We start from the raw sequence: 18,950 nt of genomic DNA on the forward strand, positions 1-18,950 counted from the left end.
ACTAAGGGCCAGGTGTAGGTAATTTCTAAACACCAAATTTTACCGATTCAGTATTTAAGAATCAGTAAATAGAATGTAGGTAAAAAATCAGTAAATTTTACCGATTCGGTAATGTTCGTTATTACCGATTCCATATTTACTGAATCGGTAATAAGGAATACCTTCCCATTCATTCCTATGAATGAATGGGAAGCCATTCACTATTACCGATTCGGTAAATACTGAATCGGTAATAGGGGGAGCATATTCAAGGGTGGCAGGGTGTCACATTGACACCCTGTTGCACCCCTGAATCGTGCATGTGTGCACATGTGGCGCACATACATACCCTAAGGGCATGTATGTCTGCCACATGGCACTTTTGAAAAAGCACAAAATTGCTTTTTTGAAAGTATTCGGTATTTACCACCAACTTGTAGTTTGTGCTAAATAACATATTCTTAAACCAAAAATGCACTCACTTGAGTGCTCCCTACATAGGATTTAAGGATTCGGTAATTTACTGATTCCTTATATTAAGGAATCGATATTTTGCAGACTCCTTAAAATAACGAATCGGTAAATTACCGAATCCTTAAATCCAGGCTCCTACATCGCAAAGGGCTAAATACCGGTCGGTAATGGGAAATTTACAGATTTTCGGCCGTTACCGACCGGTATTAGCCCACCTACATATGGCCCTATATAACAAAAATGTATAACTTAAACATAAAATATATACTTTAAAACAATTTAAGAAAATAATAAAAATGATTTAAAAAATCTAAATATATGTAATAAAGCAAAACAAATACAAATTAATTATTGTTAGAAACACTATATATTAAGTTTTAATGATACACTAACTACTTAAAATAATAATAAATTAAGAAACAATGACAACTAAAAATAATAATCATTCACCACTCCCACTCGAACATGACCAACAGTAGGGTAACCTTTGAATTCTGGAGGTGTCAGAACTACTATTATCACTCTAACATAAACAACAGCAGAAAAAAATGTTTCACTTTAGTAGGCTTGGATTTCATTTTTCCTCTCCTAAATGAATGCAAATAAATTACACACATAATAACTTTCCATAAACCTTTAAAAAAATATATATGTATATAATTTATAGAAGTGTATTAACTACTAAACACCCAAATTACCGTATAAAATTATATTTAAAACTATATTAAAAATTAATCCAATAAAAAAATGAAAGTAATAGATCTAAAATAGTTCCCACCCTACACTAAAATTCCATCTACCACAAAAATAAATTAAATTAATACTATAAAAATAACATACATAATATTTATTTAAAACACCAAAATTATTATGCTAAAACTTTTACATCGACTATAACGGATTTAGAATTTTTTAAAACTATTAAATAGTTAACAAAATCAATTATTCTTTTAACCCATTAATAATAAAAGAAATGCCATCTTTTTTACATTATCTATAACTAAACAAATACGTACTAAATTAGCTAATTAACAGATTCAACTTGGAAAAATATAATATATTCAATTAAAAAATAAATGTTCTGAAAACCTCCTATCCTATTCGCCTACAAACTCAACGTTTCCAAAATATTGACATGATATAAAAAAACTTGAAATATATGATCAAATAAAAAAAACACTATACAATAATTAAACATATTTAAAATTAAAATAATAACAATGTATGACACAAAACCTAATAAAACCCAACTAAATAGTTAAAAGATAATATTATGTACAACGTAATTTGTTTCTTTAAACTATAGAGACTTTAAAAAACAACGATATTCTTATCTTCCACATTCTGTTCCACATTATTTTTGGCATCATGAAATTTTGTCAAGATATTTGTGCCTCACAATATTTTTGAAAAAATATTTTGTCAGAATATCATTTTGCGCTCGGTCTTGTGATCCAATCATATGATTCTGAGGCTTTGCCATTCTGCTGGTGCCCCATGCCTCAGGCCCATTGGCACATACTACCTCTATAATGGAATCGTCGTCGTCAATGCGCGTTACACTGGGATGACTGTCAGACAGCACCCATATTTGGGATGAAAGATCCTCTGACCTTCAAAGGTGGATGAAGGATGCAAACCTGACATGCAGAAGACCGTTTTCCCTTTCCATCCAGAGCTCACAGTGGTGACTAATGCATCATCTCTGGGCTGCGGGTAGGATATTGCCTGGGTGAGGTGGGGACCAGAGGACTCTGGTCTCCAATGGAACAGATGCACCATATCAAACTTCTAGAGCTGTTTGCGATCCGGTGGGCCTTTAAGACTTCCCTGCCTTCTGCCAAGGTCAACTATCTTCAGGTTCTAACACCATGCCTGACATGTGTTACTGCAACAAGCAGGGAAGAGTGGGTTTGTCTGTGCTGTGCCAAGAGGTGCTGAGACTATGGTGATGGCTATATCTTCAAGGGATTCCGTTATGGTCTGGCACCTGGTGTGGTCCCTTAGTGCCAAGGTGGACAAACTTAGCAGATGCCATCTGGCTAACCAAAAGTGGAATCTGTGTCTGGGACATGTTTAAGTGTTTAGGAACACTTACCTCATTTCTTTTGAGCCTTGAACTTTCTACCTTGTAATGCTTGGAGGCTCATTCTACTTTCTGTAGCACTCTGAACTCCTTTATCGATATACACCTCTGCTACTGCTTCCTCGAGTTCTAAATAGGGTAAGGGGGACATCGGTATCCTTATAGACCCAGTTGAGTCTTGGACGGTATGGGACTCTGAGCTGCGTAGTCTGTACATTTGCGCTCAACTGACCTCTTTCAGAGGACGTGATGTCCCATCAACAGGATATGATTCTTCATCCAAACCTCCACACCTCTACCTCCAAGTTAGCGATTGAGCATAACCAGCAGATTGGTCTTTACCTGTCTAGAAAAGTGGTAAATTTCTTCGAATGTGGTGTCATCCTTCCCTGTGGGCAGTCCATCATGCTCCTGGCTTTCTTCTGTCTGCCTTATCCCTTCTTATCTGAAGTGAGCCCTTAGTTTCTATATATAGTAGCTAAGCAGCACTGGCTGGGTGGCCAATTATCAAGTATTAGGGGTGTCTTTCATAGATTCACATGCCTGAATCATTCCCCGTCGTCGAGACGGGAGCCTCCGGTACATAGAAAAGTAATGTACCATAGACATACATAGAGAAAATAGGCCTAAGGGCCTCACCTTAGTAGCCTATCCTTGTCCTTATGTAAAAAGGACCAAACTCTTAGAGCCAGCCAATCAGCTATGACCTCCCTCTAGAACCTTCCTGGCAGGAGCCTCAGTCCCTCAGATTTTCTACCGCACGTTGTGCTAGGGAGTCTCCAGCCTGAGTTCTCCTCAGGATTTCTTTAAAACCATCTACTTAACTTTTGAAAGTGATTTCTTCATTCTACATCTCGTCAAGGATTACTTCAGTCCACTTATTTCTGCAGTAAGTGTTTTCTTTCTACTGCTTTCTACAATGTCTGAATCCCAGAAGAAAGCCCTTTTCAGGGCTTGCTCTTCATGTGGGAAGAAAAGGCTACATGTGGAGGATAAGCATGCCCTGTGCTTCTATTGCCTTTATCCAGACCACGTCCCTACAGACTGCAGAATATGTAGGTCTTTCCCTAAGAAGACCGTAAGGGACAGGGAAGGTCGCCTGCTCATCTGGCTTGACAGGCTCAAGGAGAGAGACAACGTGGAATCTTCAGAGGGTAGCGTTTCAAGGACCTCAGAAGTCTCTCTAAAGAGGCCAAGGGTAGCTTCCCCTGGCCCCTCAGACACTCCTCCTAGGAAGGCACAAAAGAAGTCTTCAGAGGCAAGACATCATCAGTGTCTGCCAAAGATACCCAGACTTTTAAGAAGCCTGCTCAGTCATCTAGCAGGCATGCGCAAAGGATTTCCACAGCGACAACCACTGTGTCGATGACGACAGCGTCGTTGGCTTCCCCATCGACGACGACAACTCCATCATCGTCGTCAGCAGGTAGACCTATTTCATCTATTATCCTGCTAAAATCGTCGTCGACGTCGAAAACCTCGTCGACGACGAAGATTACACCGTCGACGACGGTGTCGTCGATGAAGAGCCCACCGTCGACGACGGCGTCGTCGATGAAGAGCCCACCGTCGACGATCACGTTGACGATGAAGGCTTCGACGAGGGCATCGACGACGAAGACGTCGACTACGAAGACGTCGACTACGAAGACGTCGACTACGAAGACGTTGACGACGAAGACGTCGACGACAGGCTCGCCGTCGACGAGAAGTGACGCGCCGAAGAGTGCACCGACGACGACCACACCGACGTCGAGGTCATCGTCGACGACCAAAATGCCGTCTACGGAGATACCGTCGACGAAGACCTTACCGTCGACGAAGACACCGTCGACGGATGACTCGTCGTCGACGCTGGCCCTTTCTGAGCCATGGAAGAAGTCCAAGCTCGTAGAGATGTCGTCTCTAACGCTGCCACCGTCGACGACACCAGCGACGACGCCAGGAACTTCTACATCAAGTTCTGCGTCTGGCAAGGTTGCCAAGCAGCAAATTACGCCGGAAACCACGTCTCCGAGTAAAGTGCAAACGCAGTTGCCTTCAGAAATCTTCCAGAGTGAAGAATCTGAGGAAGAGGAACTCCTGGATCCAGCTACTTCCATTTCGGACCTTCATGTCAAATGCCAGAGCACAGACGAGGAACTGGAGGAGATGACTTACCATGAACACTCTGTCCACACTAGTGTTCGCACGGAGGTCACCCCGATGGTATACCTGCCGGTTTCTATTGTTAATGACCTGAAATACCTTATCCAGGATTACAAGCAACGCTTCCCGGAAACACCGGCAACGGAAAGTGAGAGCCAGACGCCTACCATAAATAATCCAGCGTCAGCCCCAAAACAGTCTCGACCTCTCCCTCAAGTCCGCCATGAGAGAGTCCAACCTCAGGTAGTAGTGTCATCAGATGACGACGATGATGATGATGAACTGGAAGAGGGAGAACTCCAGGAAATCCAGTCAGACCATGGTGACGAGGAAGAGTATGTGGCATCTTTCCCTGCTTCACCCCAACCTCGCCAGGCAGATTCACCACCTGTGGATATTGGTGATTTCCATAAAATTGTGGAAAGGGCGGCAAAGCGTTTCCATATGGTTATGGAATCGACTGAAACTGAGTGCTTCTTACACGATTTCAAGGAGCAGACGCAGAAGACGAAGTCTATTCCGATAATAGAATTTCTATGGGACCAAGGCAAGAAACTAATGCTGACGCCAGCTTCTATACCTGCGGTTGTTCCACGCCTGGACAAAGAATACAAAGCCCCACTTACAGCGGCAGCTTGCCTCAATGGGCACCCGAAACCAGACTCTGTGGTTACACAGGCGGCCCAAAAGAACTCCCGCAACCCTTCCTCTCCTCTGTCGGCCCCTCCGGACAAGGAATGCAGGAAGTTGGACACGATCGGTAAAACATTTACGACCACGTCGGCCATGACCATAAAAGTGGCCAATTCCATAGCTCTGTTGGGGTGTTATAACCGCCAACTCTGGGAGGATATAGTCCCTTATTTAGCGGAACTGCCTGACGCAGTGCAGGGAGAAGTCAAGGCACTGCTTACGGAGGGTCAAACCTCAGCAGCTGAAATCATTGAGTGTGCCATTGATGCAGCCATGACCGGCTTTCGTCAGCTTGCTGGAGCAGCAGTCCTGCGCCGTCAAGGATGGCTTAAAGCAACGTCGTTCCGACAGGAGGTGCAGACGAAAGTGCTGGACATGCCCTTCGACGGCCAACACCTTTTTGGCGACAAAATTGATGAGGCGCTACAAACAATAAAAAAAGGACACTGATACGGCCAGAGCACTGGGTACCTTGCAGGCACGGAACCAATCCTTTCGAGGCAACAGATCTAGGGGACAATCCGCTTACAGAGGTTCCTATCAAAATAGGTCCTCGTATTCCTACCAAAATAAAAATCAATACCAACAGAAGCAGCAACAGAGTCGTCAGTCTTCTTACGGCAGGTCCAGCTTCAGGGGCAAAAATCAGAGAAGAGGCACTGGTGGCCGCCAGTGACCGATTACTCAAGCCAGTCCAGCCACTCTATCCCTCATTACAAATTGGAGGAAAATTGACCCATTTCCTCACCAATTGGCAGCTCATCACCACAGACCGGTGGGTTCTTCAATTAATAAGATTCGGCCATTCCCTGGAATTCACCACCATCCCTCCTGCAACACCTCCCCGCAGACTGCCACACAAACATCTGCGCCCGCTTCTCCAGGAAATATCCGTGATGCTGAAGAAAGGAGCAATCAAATGTGTTCCATCATCTCTAAGAGGAAAAGGCTTCTATTCCCGCTTCTTTCTTGTACGCAAGAAGGGGAAGAAATGGAGGCCCATTCTGGACCTCCGAGCACTCAACTCTTTCCTAAGAAGCCAATCGTTCAGGATGGTGACGATCCAAGAAATACTAGGCATGCTGGAAAAAGGAGATTTCATGACGTCCTTGGACCTCCAAGATGCCTACTACCACATCCCCATCCTCAAGTGTCACAGAAAGTTCCTGAGATTCGAAGTCGCAGGACATCATTACCAATTCAAGGTCCTGCCGTTTGGCCTCAAGTCCGCTCCGCGGATTTTCACAAAGTGCCTTGCACCGGTGGCAGCATTCCTGCGTCAAATGGGTCACCAAGTCTTCCCCCTACCTCGACGACTGGCTGGTAAAGGCAACCTCAGCTGCAAGCGTGACCGAATCCTCCAACGCCTGCACCAATCTTTTTCAACGGCTAGGATTGACTCTCAATCTCGAAAAATCCTGCATGATCCCGACGAGGAACATTACCTTCCTCGGGGCAACCTTGAACACGGAGTGCGCAAGGGCATTCCCATCGATGGAAAGAACGAACAAAATAATATCTCTGGCCATGGCTGTGGCGTCAAGGAAGTCCTTGAAAGTTCGGACCTACAAGCCTCTCTTGGGCATGATGTCTTCTTGTATACTCCTCATCCCTCACTGCAGACTCGGGATGCGCCCATTGCAAGAGGCCCTCACGAACCAATGGACACAGAGTACAGGTTCTTTCGAGGACATTGTAAAGATAACACCAAAAATCTCCAAGAGTCCGGACTGGTGGAGATGTCGCAAGAATCTATCTATAGGGCGGACATTTCTGCTCCCAGCGGCACCTCTGGTGATCACCACGGATGCCTCCCTGGAAGGCTGGGGCGCTGTCCTCCAAGACCTTCGGATAAGCGGCAAATGGACCACTCAGGAGAAACAGCTCCATATAAATCTTTTGGAGCTGAGAGCTGTGTATCTGGCACTACAAGCCTTTTTACCACGCATCCAGAACTCCCAGGTGCTCGTCAAAACGGACAACACCACGACGATGCACTATCTCAACAAACAGGGAGGAACGCGTTCGCTCACTCTCTCAGGCGAATCGCAGAAGATCTGGAACTGGCTGGTACTACATGGAATCACGCTCAGAGCGGACTATGTCCCGGGCAAGGACAATACCATTGCGGACGCCCTAAGCAAGCAAAGATCCATCTCCCACGAGTGGGAACTGGACAAAAGCGCACTGGACCACATATTCTCAGAATGGGGAGTCCCAGGAATCGACCTGTTTGCCACCAGGGGGAACGCCAAATGCCCAAACTACGCAAGCTGGCATCCCCATCAAGGGTCACTCGGAAATGCTTTTTTCATCGGTTGGTTCAGCGTATTTGCGTACGCTTTTCCTCCGTTTCCGATGATCTCAAGAGTCCTCAGAAAGATGAAGGCGGAGCCTTGTACCCTGATCCTAATTGCCCGTTCTGGCCGAGGCAGCACTGGTTCTCGGATCTTCATCGCCTCTCCATCAGGACACCGATTCGTCTGCGGCAGCAGCCGAACCTACTGACCATGTCCAACGGGCAGGTACAACACCCGAACCTGCAATCGCTCAGGTTATCAGCCTGGCTCCTGAGCACAGAGAGTTTTGTAGCCTGAATATCCCGCAAGAATGCAGGGACGTGCTGGCAAAAGCGAGAGCAGACAGTACCAACAAAACATACTCTCTCAAATGGAAAAGAATCTGCATTTGATGTTCAGAGCAAGGTCTGCCACCGCTGCATATCACACCCGAACAGATATTGCCATATCTGCTGCATTTAGCACGGTCAGGACTGGCGCATGCATCCATAAAGGTTCATCTGGCGGCTATCTCTCGATTCACCAGGACTTTCACAGGACCATCTCTCCAGTCGGCTTGTAAAGCAGTTCCTAAAGGGACTCTATCGATCCTTCCAGGGACCTCGGAGGATCCCTCCGACATGGCATCTCAACTTGGTCCTCAACCAACTCATGAGACATCCTTTTGAGCCCATTCATCGAGCATCCATCAAGTACATCTCATGGAAGACGGCTCTCTTACTCGCTCTAACATCTGCCAGGAGAGTAAGCGAGATACAGGCTCTATCCATTCAAGAACCTTTCATGCAGTTCAAACAGGACAGGGTGGTGCTGAGACCAAATCCTAAGTTCATACCGAAAGTGCCTTCAGACTTTCATCTTAATGAACCGATAGTCCTTCGGTCTTTCTTTGCGAACCCTTCCACCGCAGCAGAAAGAACACTACATTCTTTGGACCTCAAGCGGTGTCTAAAGTTCTACATAGACAAAACTAAGACTTTCAGAAAATCATCACAACTGTTTGTGGCCTACAGTAGACAAAGAATGGGTATGCCTCTCACGAAACAAAGCATCTCAAGGTGGATCTCCTCAGCGATAGCATTCTGCCATGACAAGGCGGGACGGCCTTTGAATGATCATGTTACAGCGCATTCCACCAGGGCGATGTCCACATCAGCAGCACTGTTCGCTGGAGTGCCGATCTTGGACATATGCAGAGCGGCGACCTGGAAGTCACCGCACACTTTCTCCAGGCACTACTGCCTGGATATTGAACTTCAGAAGGATGCAGCAGTGGGCCAGGCGGTGCTTCGCCATCTATTCCAGTGAGGCGAGCCTTCCGCCATCCTGGTATGCACATTTGTTGTCTTTATGATATTCTGCTTTATGCTATCGTTCCAATGTTGTATGATAATATGTGTATTATCTAACATGCCTGTATGGCAACATTACATCAGAAATGTGCATAATGTATTGCTGACTACTCTGATTCAGGCATGTGAATCTATGAAAGACACCCCTAATACTGGATAAGAAATGCGTTACTTACATATAACAGCAGTTATCCAGTATTGGTGTCTTTCATAGATTCACATGCAACCCTCCCGCCTCCCCTGGAAGGACTCACATCCCTCTCTAACTGTATTACGCCTACCTAGCTGGGTGCGTACGAAAATCTGAGGGACTGAGGCTCCTGCCAGGAAGGTTCTAGAGGGAGGTCATAGCTGATTGGCTGGCTCTAAGAGTTTGGTCCTTTTTACATAAGGACAAGGATAGGCTGCTAAGGTGAGGCCCTTAGGCCTATTTTCTCAATGTATGTCTATGGGACATTACTTTTCTATGTACCGGAGGCTCCCGTCTCGACGACGGGGAATGATTCAGGCATGTGAATCTATGAAAGACACCAATACTGGATAACTGCTGTTACAGGTAGTAACGCATTTCTTATTTTTCCGATTCACTGGATCTTATCCCATGAATCATTCTCTATATCAATGTATGCTGTGCCGTAGTCAAAAGGAGCCTCCTGAGGGCCTTCAGGCTCCTCCCACAAGAGCCAGTGCTGCTCCAGGCTTTGGGTGTATCTGTGTGGGACATCTGCCAGGCTGCTACGTGGGCATCCTTCCACACCTATGCCAGGCACTATTTGATCAACTCTAGGGTCTGCACTGAGACCCATTTTGCTTACTTGGCCTTCTAGAACCTCCTGGTGTGAAGTCCACTCCTCAGACTCACTACCTGCTATGGTATCTATTCAAAATATGATGCATCTTCAATTAGAAGTACCCATCAGAAGAACAAGTTACTTACCTTTAGTAATGCTCTTTATGGTGGATACTCTATCTAACCCCAAATTCTTAACCAACCATCTTTCCTGTTCAGTTGAATGCTATGCTGTCTGTCACGTTCAGTTCTTTATCACCTATAAGCATTCTGTACAGATAGCAATCATTTTTGCTACTTTTTCCCAGCACTAGCAAAGTCAGTAGGACAGGCGTTGGTGTGATACACAACATTCATGTGTACAATGTATGGATCTTGCATTTGTGAATGCCTGTATTTATATTTGATGGTACCTTAAAGCAAGGCCTATTGGCTTTACCAATGCATGTTGTGAATGCTAACACTTACTCAGTCCTAGGGACTGGGATGTAAAAACACTCCAGTTTATCCAAAGGCTTTGGAACAACGTAGGCCTTGAAATGTGGCCATCCCCCGACATATCTCTCTATATTTTCCTAATTTTTAATCTGATAGTGAAAATGTGTTCACAACTTCACAAATATAGTTTAAAACATTATTGCTGAACAGCAGCTTAAGTGAAGTCCTGCGACCAAAAGGGAAAGAAACAGGTGGATTTTATTATATATGGTGTGTAGAGAAGTAATACCGAATCTAATATGATCGTGTGCATGGTCACTACAATAACTAGTATAATCTTGAAAACAAACGTCTGTGCTTCTAATTGATTTATTTGACCACCATATTTAATTCATAATTTAGTTTTGGCAAGTATTGTGTAATTTCATTTAGACATTTTTGTCTAAAGCCTGGGTAGGATACAGTTATATAAGTGAGAAAGCACACTTTAAGCAATGCAATGTGTTTTATTTTACACAGATGATGCTGTCTAATCCTGTTCTGGAAAATGCAGTCAATGTGGAAGCAGCAGCAATGCTGAAGGACAACCCTTCACAGTATAGAAAGATAGTTTTCGAGTGCGTCAGAGCTAGTCGGGAGATGGAAGGTAAGGCCATCCCGTTTGTAAATGCCTAACTTGGTGAATTAATGTTCAGCTAGAGGTCTATATAGGTGTGGGTCAGAGTTGAGCGAGACAGTTGATGGGACAAAAGGCTCCCCTTGAATAGGATGTGTAGTGAGCGCCACAAGAATGAATCCCCTGAAGTGCTTTCTTCAACACAGTCAGTCAAAATGAACTTTGTGTTCCACAGTGACAAATGTAGGGGAAAGTTTGAGGAAAAGGTTTGATTTCCCTGCCTGCGTCCACGAACAAGAGTAGGTAACCGCCTATAGCAGCCGAGCCGGGTTCCATTTCATGCTGTGGCCGGAAGGAAAGGTATCACCTAAGTGAGGTAATTAGATAGGATTGCACGTACAGTTGCAATTGGGAAGTTAATAGGTTCTTCCTGAGTTTGGTCAAAATCAAGGTATTGTCTTTAGTTTTTAGGGATTTGTTGTTGTCCGAGTCTCTTTTAGAATAAGTTTTAATGGCCCTGTGTTCACAAGATTAATGAAAGTGATCCGCTACGATTGAGGCCTTAATCGTTTTTTAAAAACTTGTGACTAAGGCTTTTGCATTATTTTTGTATACTGGTGCAGACAATGGAGTACCATGCGCACTGTGGGCCTAATTCACAGTCTAGCAGAAATTCACAGAAGAACTCCTGGCAGGGGTAAATGGTCAGCACATCCCATGTTACTGTTTCCCCCAGAGCGGGGAATATGCCAAAATCCAGAGGAGTTCACCCAACACCTGTATCCTCCTTGGAAAAAGAGCAGAGCATCCCTTTGTCTTTAGGGCTAGCTTAAAGCTCATCTAATTGCAGAAGAAAGCCTTTACAGAGGGATCAAAGGAAAGACTGAAAGAAAGTAAGATCAAAAAGTCAGAGATATGGAATGTCACCTGGGCACGTACCTTAGAAGCCAACAAATGAGTACCTGGCTGTGCCAGGATTGCACAGGATTGCACAGGATTGTGGCTTGAAGAAGTTTGACGAACCCTCTTTTGCTTTGGCGAAGCCCATGTCAACCTCTCTTAAGGCTGATGGGAACATAACATTTCTATCATCTAGCGCTGGTCAAATTGTATTCTTAATTTGTTTAACATTTCTCCGGAAATTACAGAGGGAAGGTCCGAGTGTAACAACCCTAAGCCATGGTATCCTTTTGTTTCTGTACATTCCAACCAGTCCAGTTGTGCCACCCCATATTTACAAGCTTCCCTACAGTGGAAAATCATGACTATAGTCAGTTGTTATTCTAAAACAGGACACTGATCTTTTTAACTCCCATTAGTTTCCTATCCGCAAGGTACCAGTCTGTCTTTCTGTACCATGCTAAAAGTATGTCAGGCACACTTCTCCTATGCCAACCATTAGCAACCGGTCCCAGCATTATGGAACAAAGTTGTTTTGGGAAGATTCGTAACTAAATGATACTGAATGTTGGATGTAACACTGCCTGAGACCAGCTGATTTATAGTGTGCTGCAGCGAACATCTGGATGAAAGGTTGAGAGATTGTAGCCTCATTGAGACATTGTTGCCTTTGAATGCTTAGAGCATACTTGATGCATCTGATCACAACTCTAAGGGTTATAAGAGGACTGAACTTCTAAAGACATCAGTAATTGTGGTAAGTATAATGTGTATTTCCAGTTTTGAAGCCAGATATATTTACCTTTTTTACAGTTGCAAACACTACCCAGTATTTTGGACCTGCATGTTTTGGACATCCCTTCCAAATACTGAATCTGTAGCATAGCTATCAGAGGTGTGTGACCATTATTCCAATAACAAACTACTGACAATTTACCAATACCAACTCTCAGCGAAGCTCTTGAAACGCTTTTTTTTTTAAAACACTTTTTCCTATAAGGGAACTGGGCTGTGTTTAAAAAAAAGTATCTTTATTTAATTGCAATCGCAGAAATGGAGGTCCGCAGGCCACCATCCCAATGATTGTATCCAAACAGAGTGAGATGTAATGTGCCACCTACCCACTGAATATTAATTAGGTTGGATTGCAATCCAGTCCGATTTTGAATTTAACGGACCAACCTATAAGTACATAGGTCGGTCTGCAATATTCAATTCTGGTAGCAAATTGCATACTTATTTTGCAACCAGTATAATGATGCATCTGACCCTTAGTGGTAAACCTAGCACTTCTAGTTATACTTTTTCAGTAGTGTCCCTCATCTGAACTGCCTGCACGGCCCTCAAGTGCTGATCTCGGAATACGTATCCTCACAACAGGGCACGTCTGAATCAGCCCATTGGATCCTGTCTGAATATTCTCCTATGATGTTTCTATAAATAGGAACTTGTGAAGTATCTTGTTATGTTTATAATAATAAGCTGTAAAACCTCTCACTATATTTGTCAACCTTTCCATCCTATTTTATAATACTTAGGAACTTTACTAGACACTATGTAACCTAAAGTCATCCTTCATCACATTATACCCCCTCTGTTTTTTGTTCATTTACAGTGTACAGGTACCCTGATTCTTTGTGAAGCTGTCTGCCACTATACAAAATTAGTACTAAATAAATAAATGAACAGGCTTAAATTTATGTGTGATAACACCGTTTCTGTTCATCTTAGCACTTGTAGATGCAACTTCTGATGTGAGGCTGAAGTCAATGGCGCTGACATCAGTGATCAGGGCTGAAGTGTGCGATGGGGCGATGCTTTGTGTACCTCACGAGTGGTGTCCACAGGCCACAGTGCAGGCAGCGGTGTTGATGTCATTGTGAAGCGTCAGTGGGGCCAGGTGGCGATGTGAAGCAAGGGGATGCAAAGTGCAGTGCACACAGGTCACTGTGCAAGCATCGGCTTGGTGACGGCATCAGGCGCCGACGTCGGGGAGATCTGGGTTGCTATGTAAAGCAAAGCGATGCTCTCTGCGGTGCCCTCAGGTCACGGAACCAACAGCACCGTCGTTAACGGCAACATAGTGGTTTTTCTTCTGTTGCAGTACAAAACACACAGTTCCCAGTGCAGATGAACCAAAAGTCTTTGATGTTCCTGAGACGTCCAACAGGAGGCAAGCTCTACTTCAAGCCCTTGGAGAAACTCAGGAAATAAGTTGCAGAAAGTTCAGTCCAGTCCTTTCACTGCCCAAGACAGAAGCCGAAACTGCAGGCCAACCCAACAAAGCAACACACAGCAAAGGAGCAGTACTCTTCCTGGCAGTTCTTCCAGCTGTTCTTGGAATTTCCCTTATTCCAGAAAAGTTCGAAAGTACTGGGGTCGGGCCCCAATATTTATACTACTTTTCACTTTGAAGTCTCTGGCAGACAGTCACTCTTGCTCAGGAAAAAGCAGTTCTGTCCTCCCTTGTCCAGTCACACTACTGGGGATGGAGACAGCATTGTGCAGAACAGCCACAGCCTATTCAGGTGTCAGTGGCAACTCCTCGAACCACTCTAGCCCAGGATAACCCATCAGCACATGCAGGGCACACCTCAACTCCCTTTGTGTGAGTGTCTGGAGTGAATGCAAAAATAGCCCCTGTCAGTCTAAAACCAGGCGGTGAATTCATAAGCAGGCAGAAGCACAGAGGATGGTAAAGCTAGAAAATTCCTACTTTCTAAAAGTGACATTTTCAAACACACAATTTAAAAACCTCCTCTACTAAAAGATGTGTTCTTAAATTCTGAGCTCAGGGAACCTAAACTTAATTTCTTTATCTTTTCCCAATTGAAATTTACACTTGTAAAATATTACAAGGCAGCTCCAATGATCGCCTATGGGAAAGACAGCTTTTCAATTGTGAAAAACGAAATGCAATCTATTTCACTTTCAGGACATGTAAAACCCACCAGCACATATCTTGCCTTTCACATACAGACCATTGGGCTACCTTGGGCCTACCCTAGAGGTGATTTAGATGTAATAAAAGGAAGGTTAGGGCCTGGTAAATGGGTGCACATGCCAGGTCGACATGGCAGTTAAAACTGCTTGCAGACAGTGCAGTGGAAGGTCTGAGACACCTTGGAAAGGCTACTTGTGTTGGTGGCACAATCAGTGCTGCAGGCCCACAAGTTGCATTTGATTTACTGGCCCTGGGCTTATGCAGTGCACTTTACTAGGGTCTTATCGGTAAACCAAACATGCCAATCATGGAAAACCAATCATAACACAATTTACAGTAGGGGTACTTGCACTTTAGTACTAAATAGCAGTGAAGAAGTGCACAGAGACACGAAACCACCAAAAAAGAAGTCCAGCATACCATCAAAAACATGAGGTTGGAAAGTAAAAAGACAGCGGAAACACGGCAAAAGACGCAATGTCTAACAAGTGCTTAGTGTCCACCAGTGATTAATGGAAATACCTGACAGCGATACTAACCAGTGGCCTCTGGCTGCACGTACTTGGGCTTGCGGATTGAGATAGACTGTACCTTCCTGTCCATTTATGAAATTGAATGGATGGCTCTGTAAAACTTGACAGCTGCGCATCTGCCATTTTATATTTTATTTTATATTTTTTCATTTTAGTACTTTCCACTTCTTACTTCCCTGCCACATTGTTTATTAACCTTATCAGTTTTGGTATGCTGATGAAATGGAACATTTTTCAGCCTTAAATTGGATTGAACCAGGGGCGCAAAAGGCCACATGCATCAACCTATTTTGTATTTGCAAATGGTGGGAATCGCTACATTTGACCATTTGTGAATGCAAAATAGCCTTTCAAGATGTGTGAAAGGCTTTGGCAGTGCAGTGTGGGTAACTGCAATTTTTTTGGATTACCTAAAACTGCGACTACAAATAGGGAATCGCAATTTGCGATTCTCTAAGCACATGTACCAAGCATTTTCTAACTGCAAACTGTGCATTTAGGAAATGCTATTATTATTGACTCAAAGTCGATGGTAACCATGTGCAATTTTTGAATATGCACAATAAATGCATTTTTCAAAAGTGCACACATGCTCCTAGGATATGTGTGCTTCATATGCGCACATTTATTTTTTGAGGTGCTTCAGGGGGGCCTTATGCCCCTGGCGGCCCTTGGTTTTGCATGATCTAATTGGTGATTACCAATTAGTTAATCACAAATTAGGTAATGCAAAACCATTCGAACCTATGGGCCTTTAGGCCCACAGGAATGAATGGAGTTGTATTTATTACCTAGTAGCGATTACCTAATTGTGATTGCAACTCTGTATAAATCGCTATCAGGTAATCGCTATTTTCTTACATACCATTTTGTATTCCTTAAAAGGCGATTACCTAAAATTAGCTATTTAGGGAATGCAAAATAGAATTTTGATACATGTGGCCCAAAGTGTTATGGGCAGGTTATGTTTCACTCAGCCAGTGAAGACACAAGATTCTTAGTCACCCATTATATTACGTGATCTGTTTTATCGTTGAGAATGGCTTGATGCAAAGGGCCTACTACAACTTCTCTACTTTGTTCCTCCCTCAGTTTTGCAGTTGTTTGCTAGGGGGCATATGGATTAGGGAAGCTAGCTCTCTTTCTTATGGTGACCCTTTCCTGCTCACTACCGTAAATACATTTACTTTAAAAAAAATAATGTCTGCAGGGAAGTGGGAAAATCAGGGTATTGTACCCCAGCAACAGACTCAGCGACTTACTGTGGTTTCCTTCATCCGTCCTAAAATAATAACTCTTCTCACCCCAGCTGCTCTTTCTCCCATAGCCAGCTGTTAGACACATTTCTGTAGCTGAAATAACTTTTCTCAAACATGGAAGCGGAATTCATGGGAAATGTGATTTCGGCAGATATGGTGGTCAGGGTAGTGTCCGATCCACGGGGTGGAGTGTATGAAGCAGTAGCTGAAGTTTTCAGCACAACCATACCTGCCATTAGTTATGTCATTATCCGCTGACCTCTTACTCGGGCCTCTGGAAGTACTAGTAGTAATTTTTGTGGTACTGAAGCTCATTTTGCTGCGTGGAAAAATAGCCAGTGGTGGCATCAGTAATGGGACGAATTCAAGATCCATATTTTTGTGTCCGATGTAGTTGCATTATAGCCATTTTTCATGCGTGCTATGCCCACCTCAGTCCTTAATTGCTGACATAGGACCTGATTACGAGTTTGATGGGTTACTCTATCAGAAACATGACGGATATCTCGTCCGCCCTATTACGAGTTCCATTATGTTCCATTGGATATTATGGTACTCGTAATAGGGCGGACGGGTTATCCGTCACTCTGTGATGGAGTAGCCTATCCGCCAAACTTATAATCAGACCCAAAATTGTTAGAAACCCGGAAGCTTTTAGAAAGTCATTGGATCCCAATGGATGCCAGATTCAGGAAGTGAGGCATGAGAAGGAAAGTATTGCCATTCTTAGTATCCTATCACACCATCATTTTCCTTTTCATTTTCTTATGTACATTCTTCTTACCCTTATAGGATGAATCTGTTTTTTCAGGCAGCAGTGTCTTGAATAACTTACTGTATCTTCTCATTCACACAAGCAGCTCTTTTTCTTTAAAAAAAAACGTAGAAGACAGTATGAAACAGTAGTATTCACTCAGGCATAATGATCTCCCTGGCCATCTGTCACTTGGATCGTGCTAGTAGAGAAGGGGTGTTGAGTTTCCAGGGATCTGAGAGCTTCCCTGGCCTGTAGCGACACAGAAGCAATCTATAACAAGGAAACAAATAGCCCTTTGTTGGCTCAGACTTAGTAGGTTTTTCCCTGTCACCAGAACACTTTTCTTTTCACTGTTTATTACAGATGTTATTCTAACATTTTTATGGGGTATATATTTATGAAAACTACTGGGTTGTTCCAAGCGTACTAGAAACATTGGCTTAGGTTTTTATGAATCATTGGGAATGGGTAAAAAATGAAAATTCAAGATGTGAAACTTAGCAAGAAAAATGTTGGCAGAATTCCTAAACAATAAAAAAGTGTCTGCAGGAATCAAAAAATGGGGAAAGAGAAGATGTAAAACAGCATGAAAATTTACGCTGCAAACCTCAAATAGACAAATCAGCTATTTTTGGCCGTAATTAATATTTATTCAGTTACTCCTTTCTTTTTCCAGATGTCATTGAGAGAGCCTAGAGCTGAATTATTGTGAGCATAACCTACATATCACACAGAAGCCAGTATATGAAAGCGAGGGTTCGCCTGTGGCTCTGCCTTGGAAACCCTCCTGGTAGCTTAAACTGTGTTCATGAATAATGAGTCGTATGTGTGAGAAATGTGTGTTCTTGTTGGCTTCTTCCTTGACCATAATCATCTTAAACTCGAACTTTAGGGATTGATTCAATTTGGAAGTAACATTTCCTCAACATAGAAAAAATGCTGCTCAGCATTGTATGTGCAATGGAAGAATGACAGTGTAAATACTTTTAGAAGGCTGAAACTTACCTTTAAACCAATGCTCACTCAAGCAATCAAAAATGTTTGCTGTTGAAAAATTAGGGTCTCCAAGTAAAATAAAGGATGTCAGTCCGACTGCAAGGACATTAGTCATTAAAAGCTAACTTTGCTGATTGGTGGGTGAAAATGTCAGGTGTCATACCTCTTACACTCTCCCCTCCCACCGCATTTAAAGGCTAGAGGGTTTTTCGGTCTGCCTTTAGTTATGCTATCAATGGGGGTGCTCCATTTAGGTCCCTGTCCACTAGCTTGTTCCTGTCCGACTCAGCCATGATGTCCCCAAAGTGGTAAAGGGCTCAGATGTCACACACAAGCTGAGATGAAGCTCGGTGTGTTACGGACATATTTAAAAAAAAATCTTTTATGAAGGTTGATCCCCACTCTGGGTATGTTTTTGGATAATAACACAGTGCTGACACTACCACCATGCTTCCATGGCATGGAGGCCCACATCATTGTGTTTCTTGTTCACCCTCATGTTTACAGTCCCCCACCTCTCTGATGGTAGGATTTGTGTCGAAAGTACTTTGCCAACCATGGAATACTGGGTGGCCCAACAGCCTGTGGCGTCACTCTGGGCATTGTTTTTGTTTTTCAGAAACAAGCCCCATTTCTTGACACAAAGAAATGTCCCTGTAACGCTGCGAGTTTTCTCCCTGGGTGA

General features: G+C 43.6%; 1 protein-coding gene across 1 annotated transcript in view; it reads left to right on the forward strand.

The window, feature by feature from the left end:
- Window positions 1-18,950, forward strand: part of UBE2U (ubiquitin conjugating enzyme E2 U) — a 198,554-nt gene that overhangs the window by 139,340 nt on the left and 40,264 nt on the right. Inside the window, 1 exon segment of the mRNA XM_086925322.1 lies at window positions 10,780-10,906. Coding sequence (XP_086781448.1) covers window positions 10,780-10,906 — 127 coding nt within the window.

The sequence above is a fragment of the Lissotriton vulgaris genome, chromosome 1_1 (genome assembly GCF_964263255.1).
Source record: "Lissotriton vulgaris chromosome 1_1, aLisVul1.2, whole genome shotgun sequence".
NCBI classification, from domain to species: Eukaryota; Metazoa; Chordata; class Amphibia; order Caudata; family Salamandridae; genus Lissotriton; species Lissotriton vulgaris.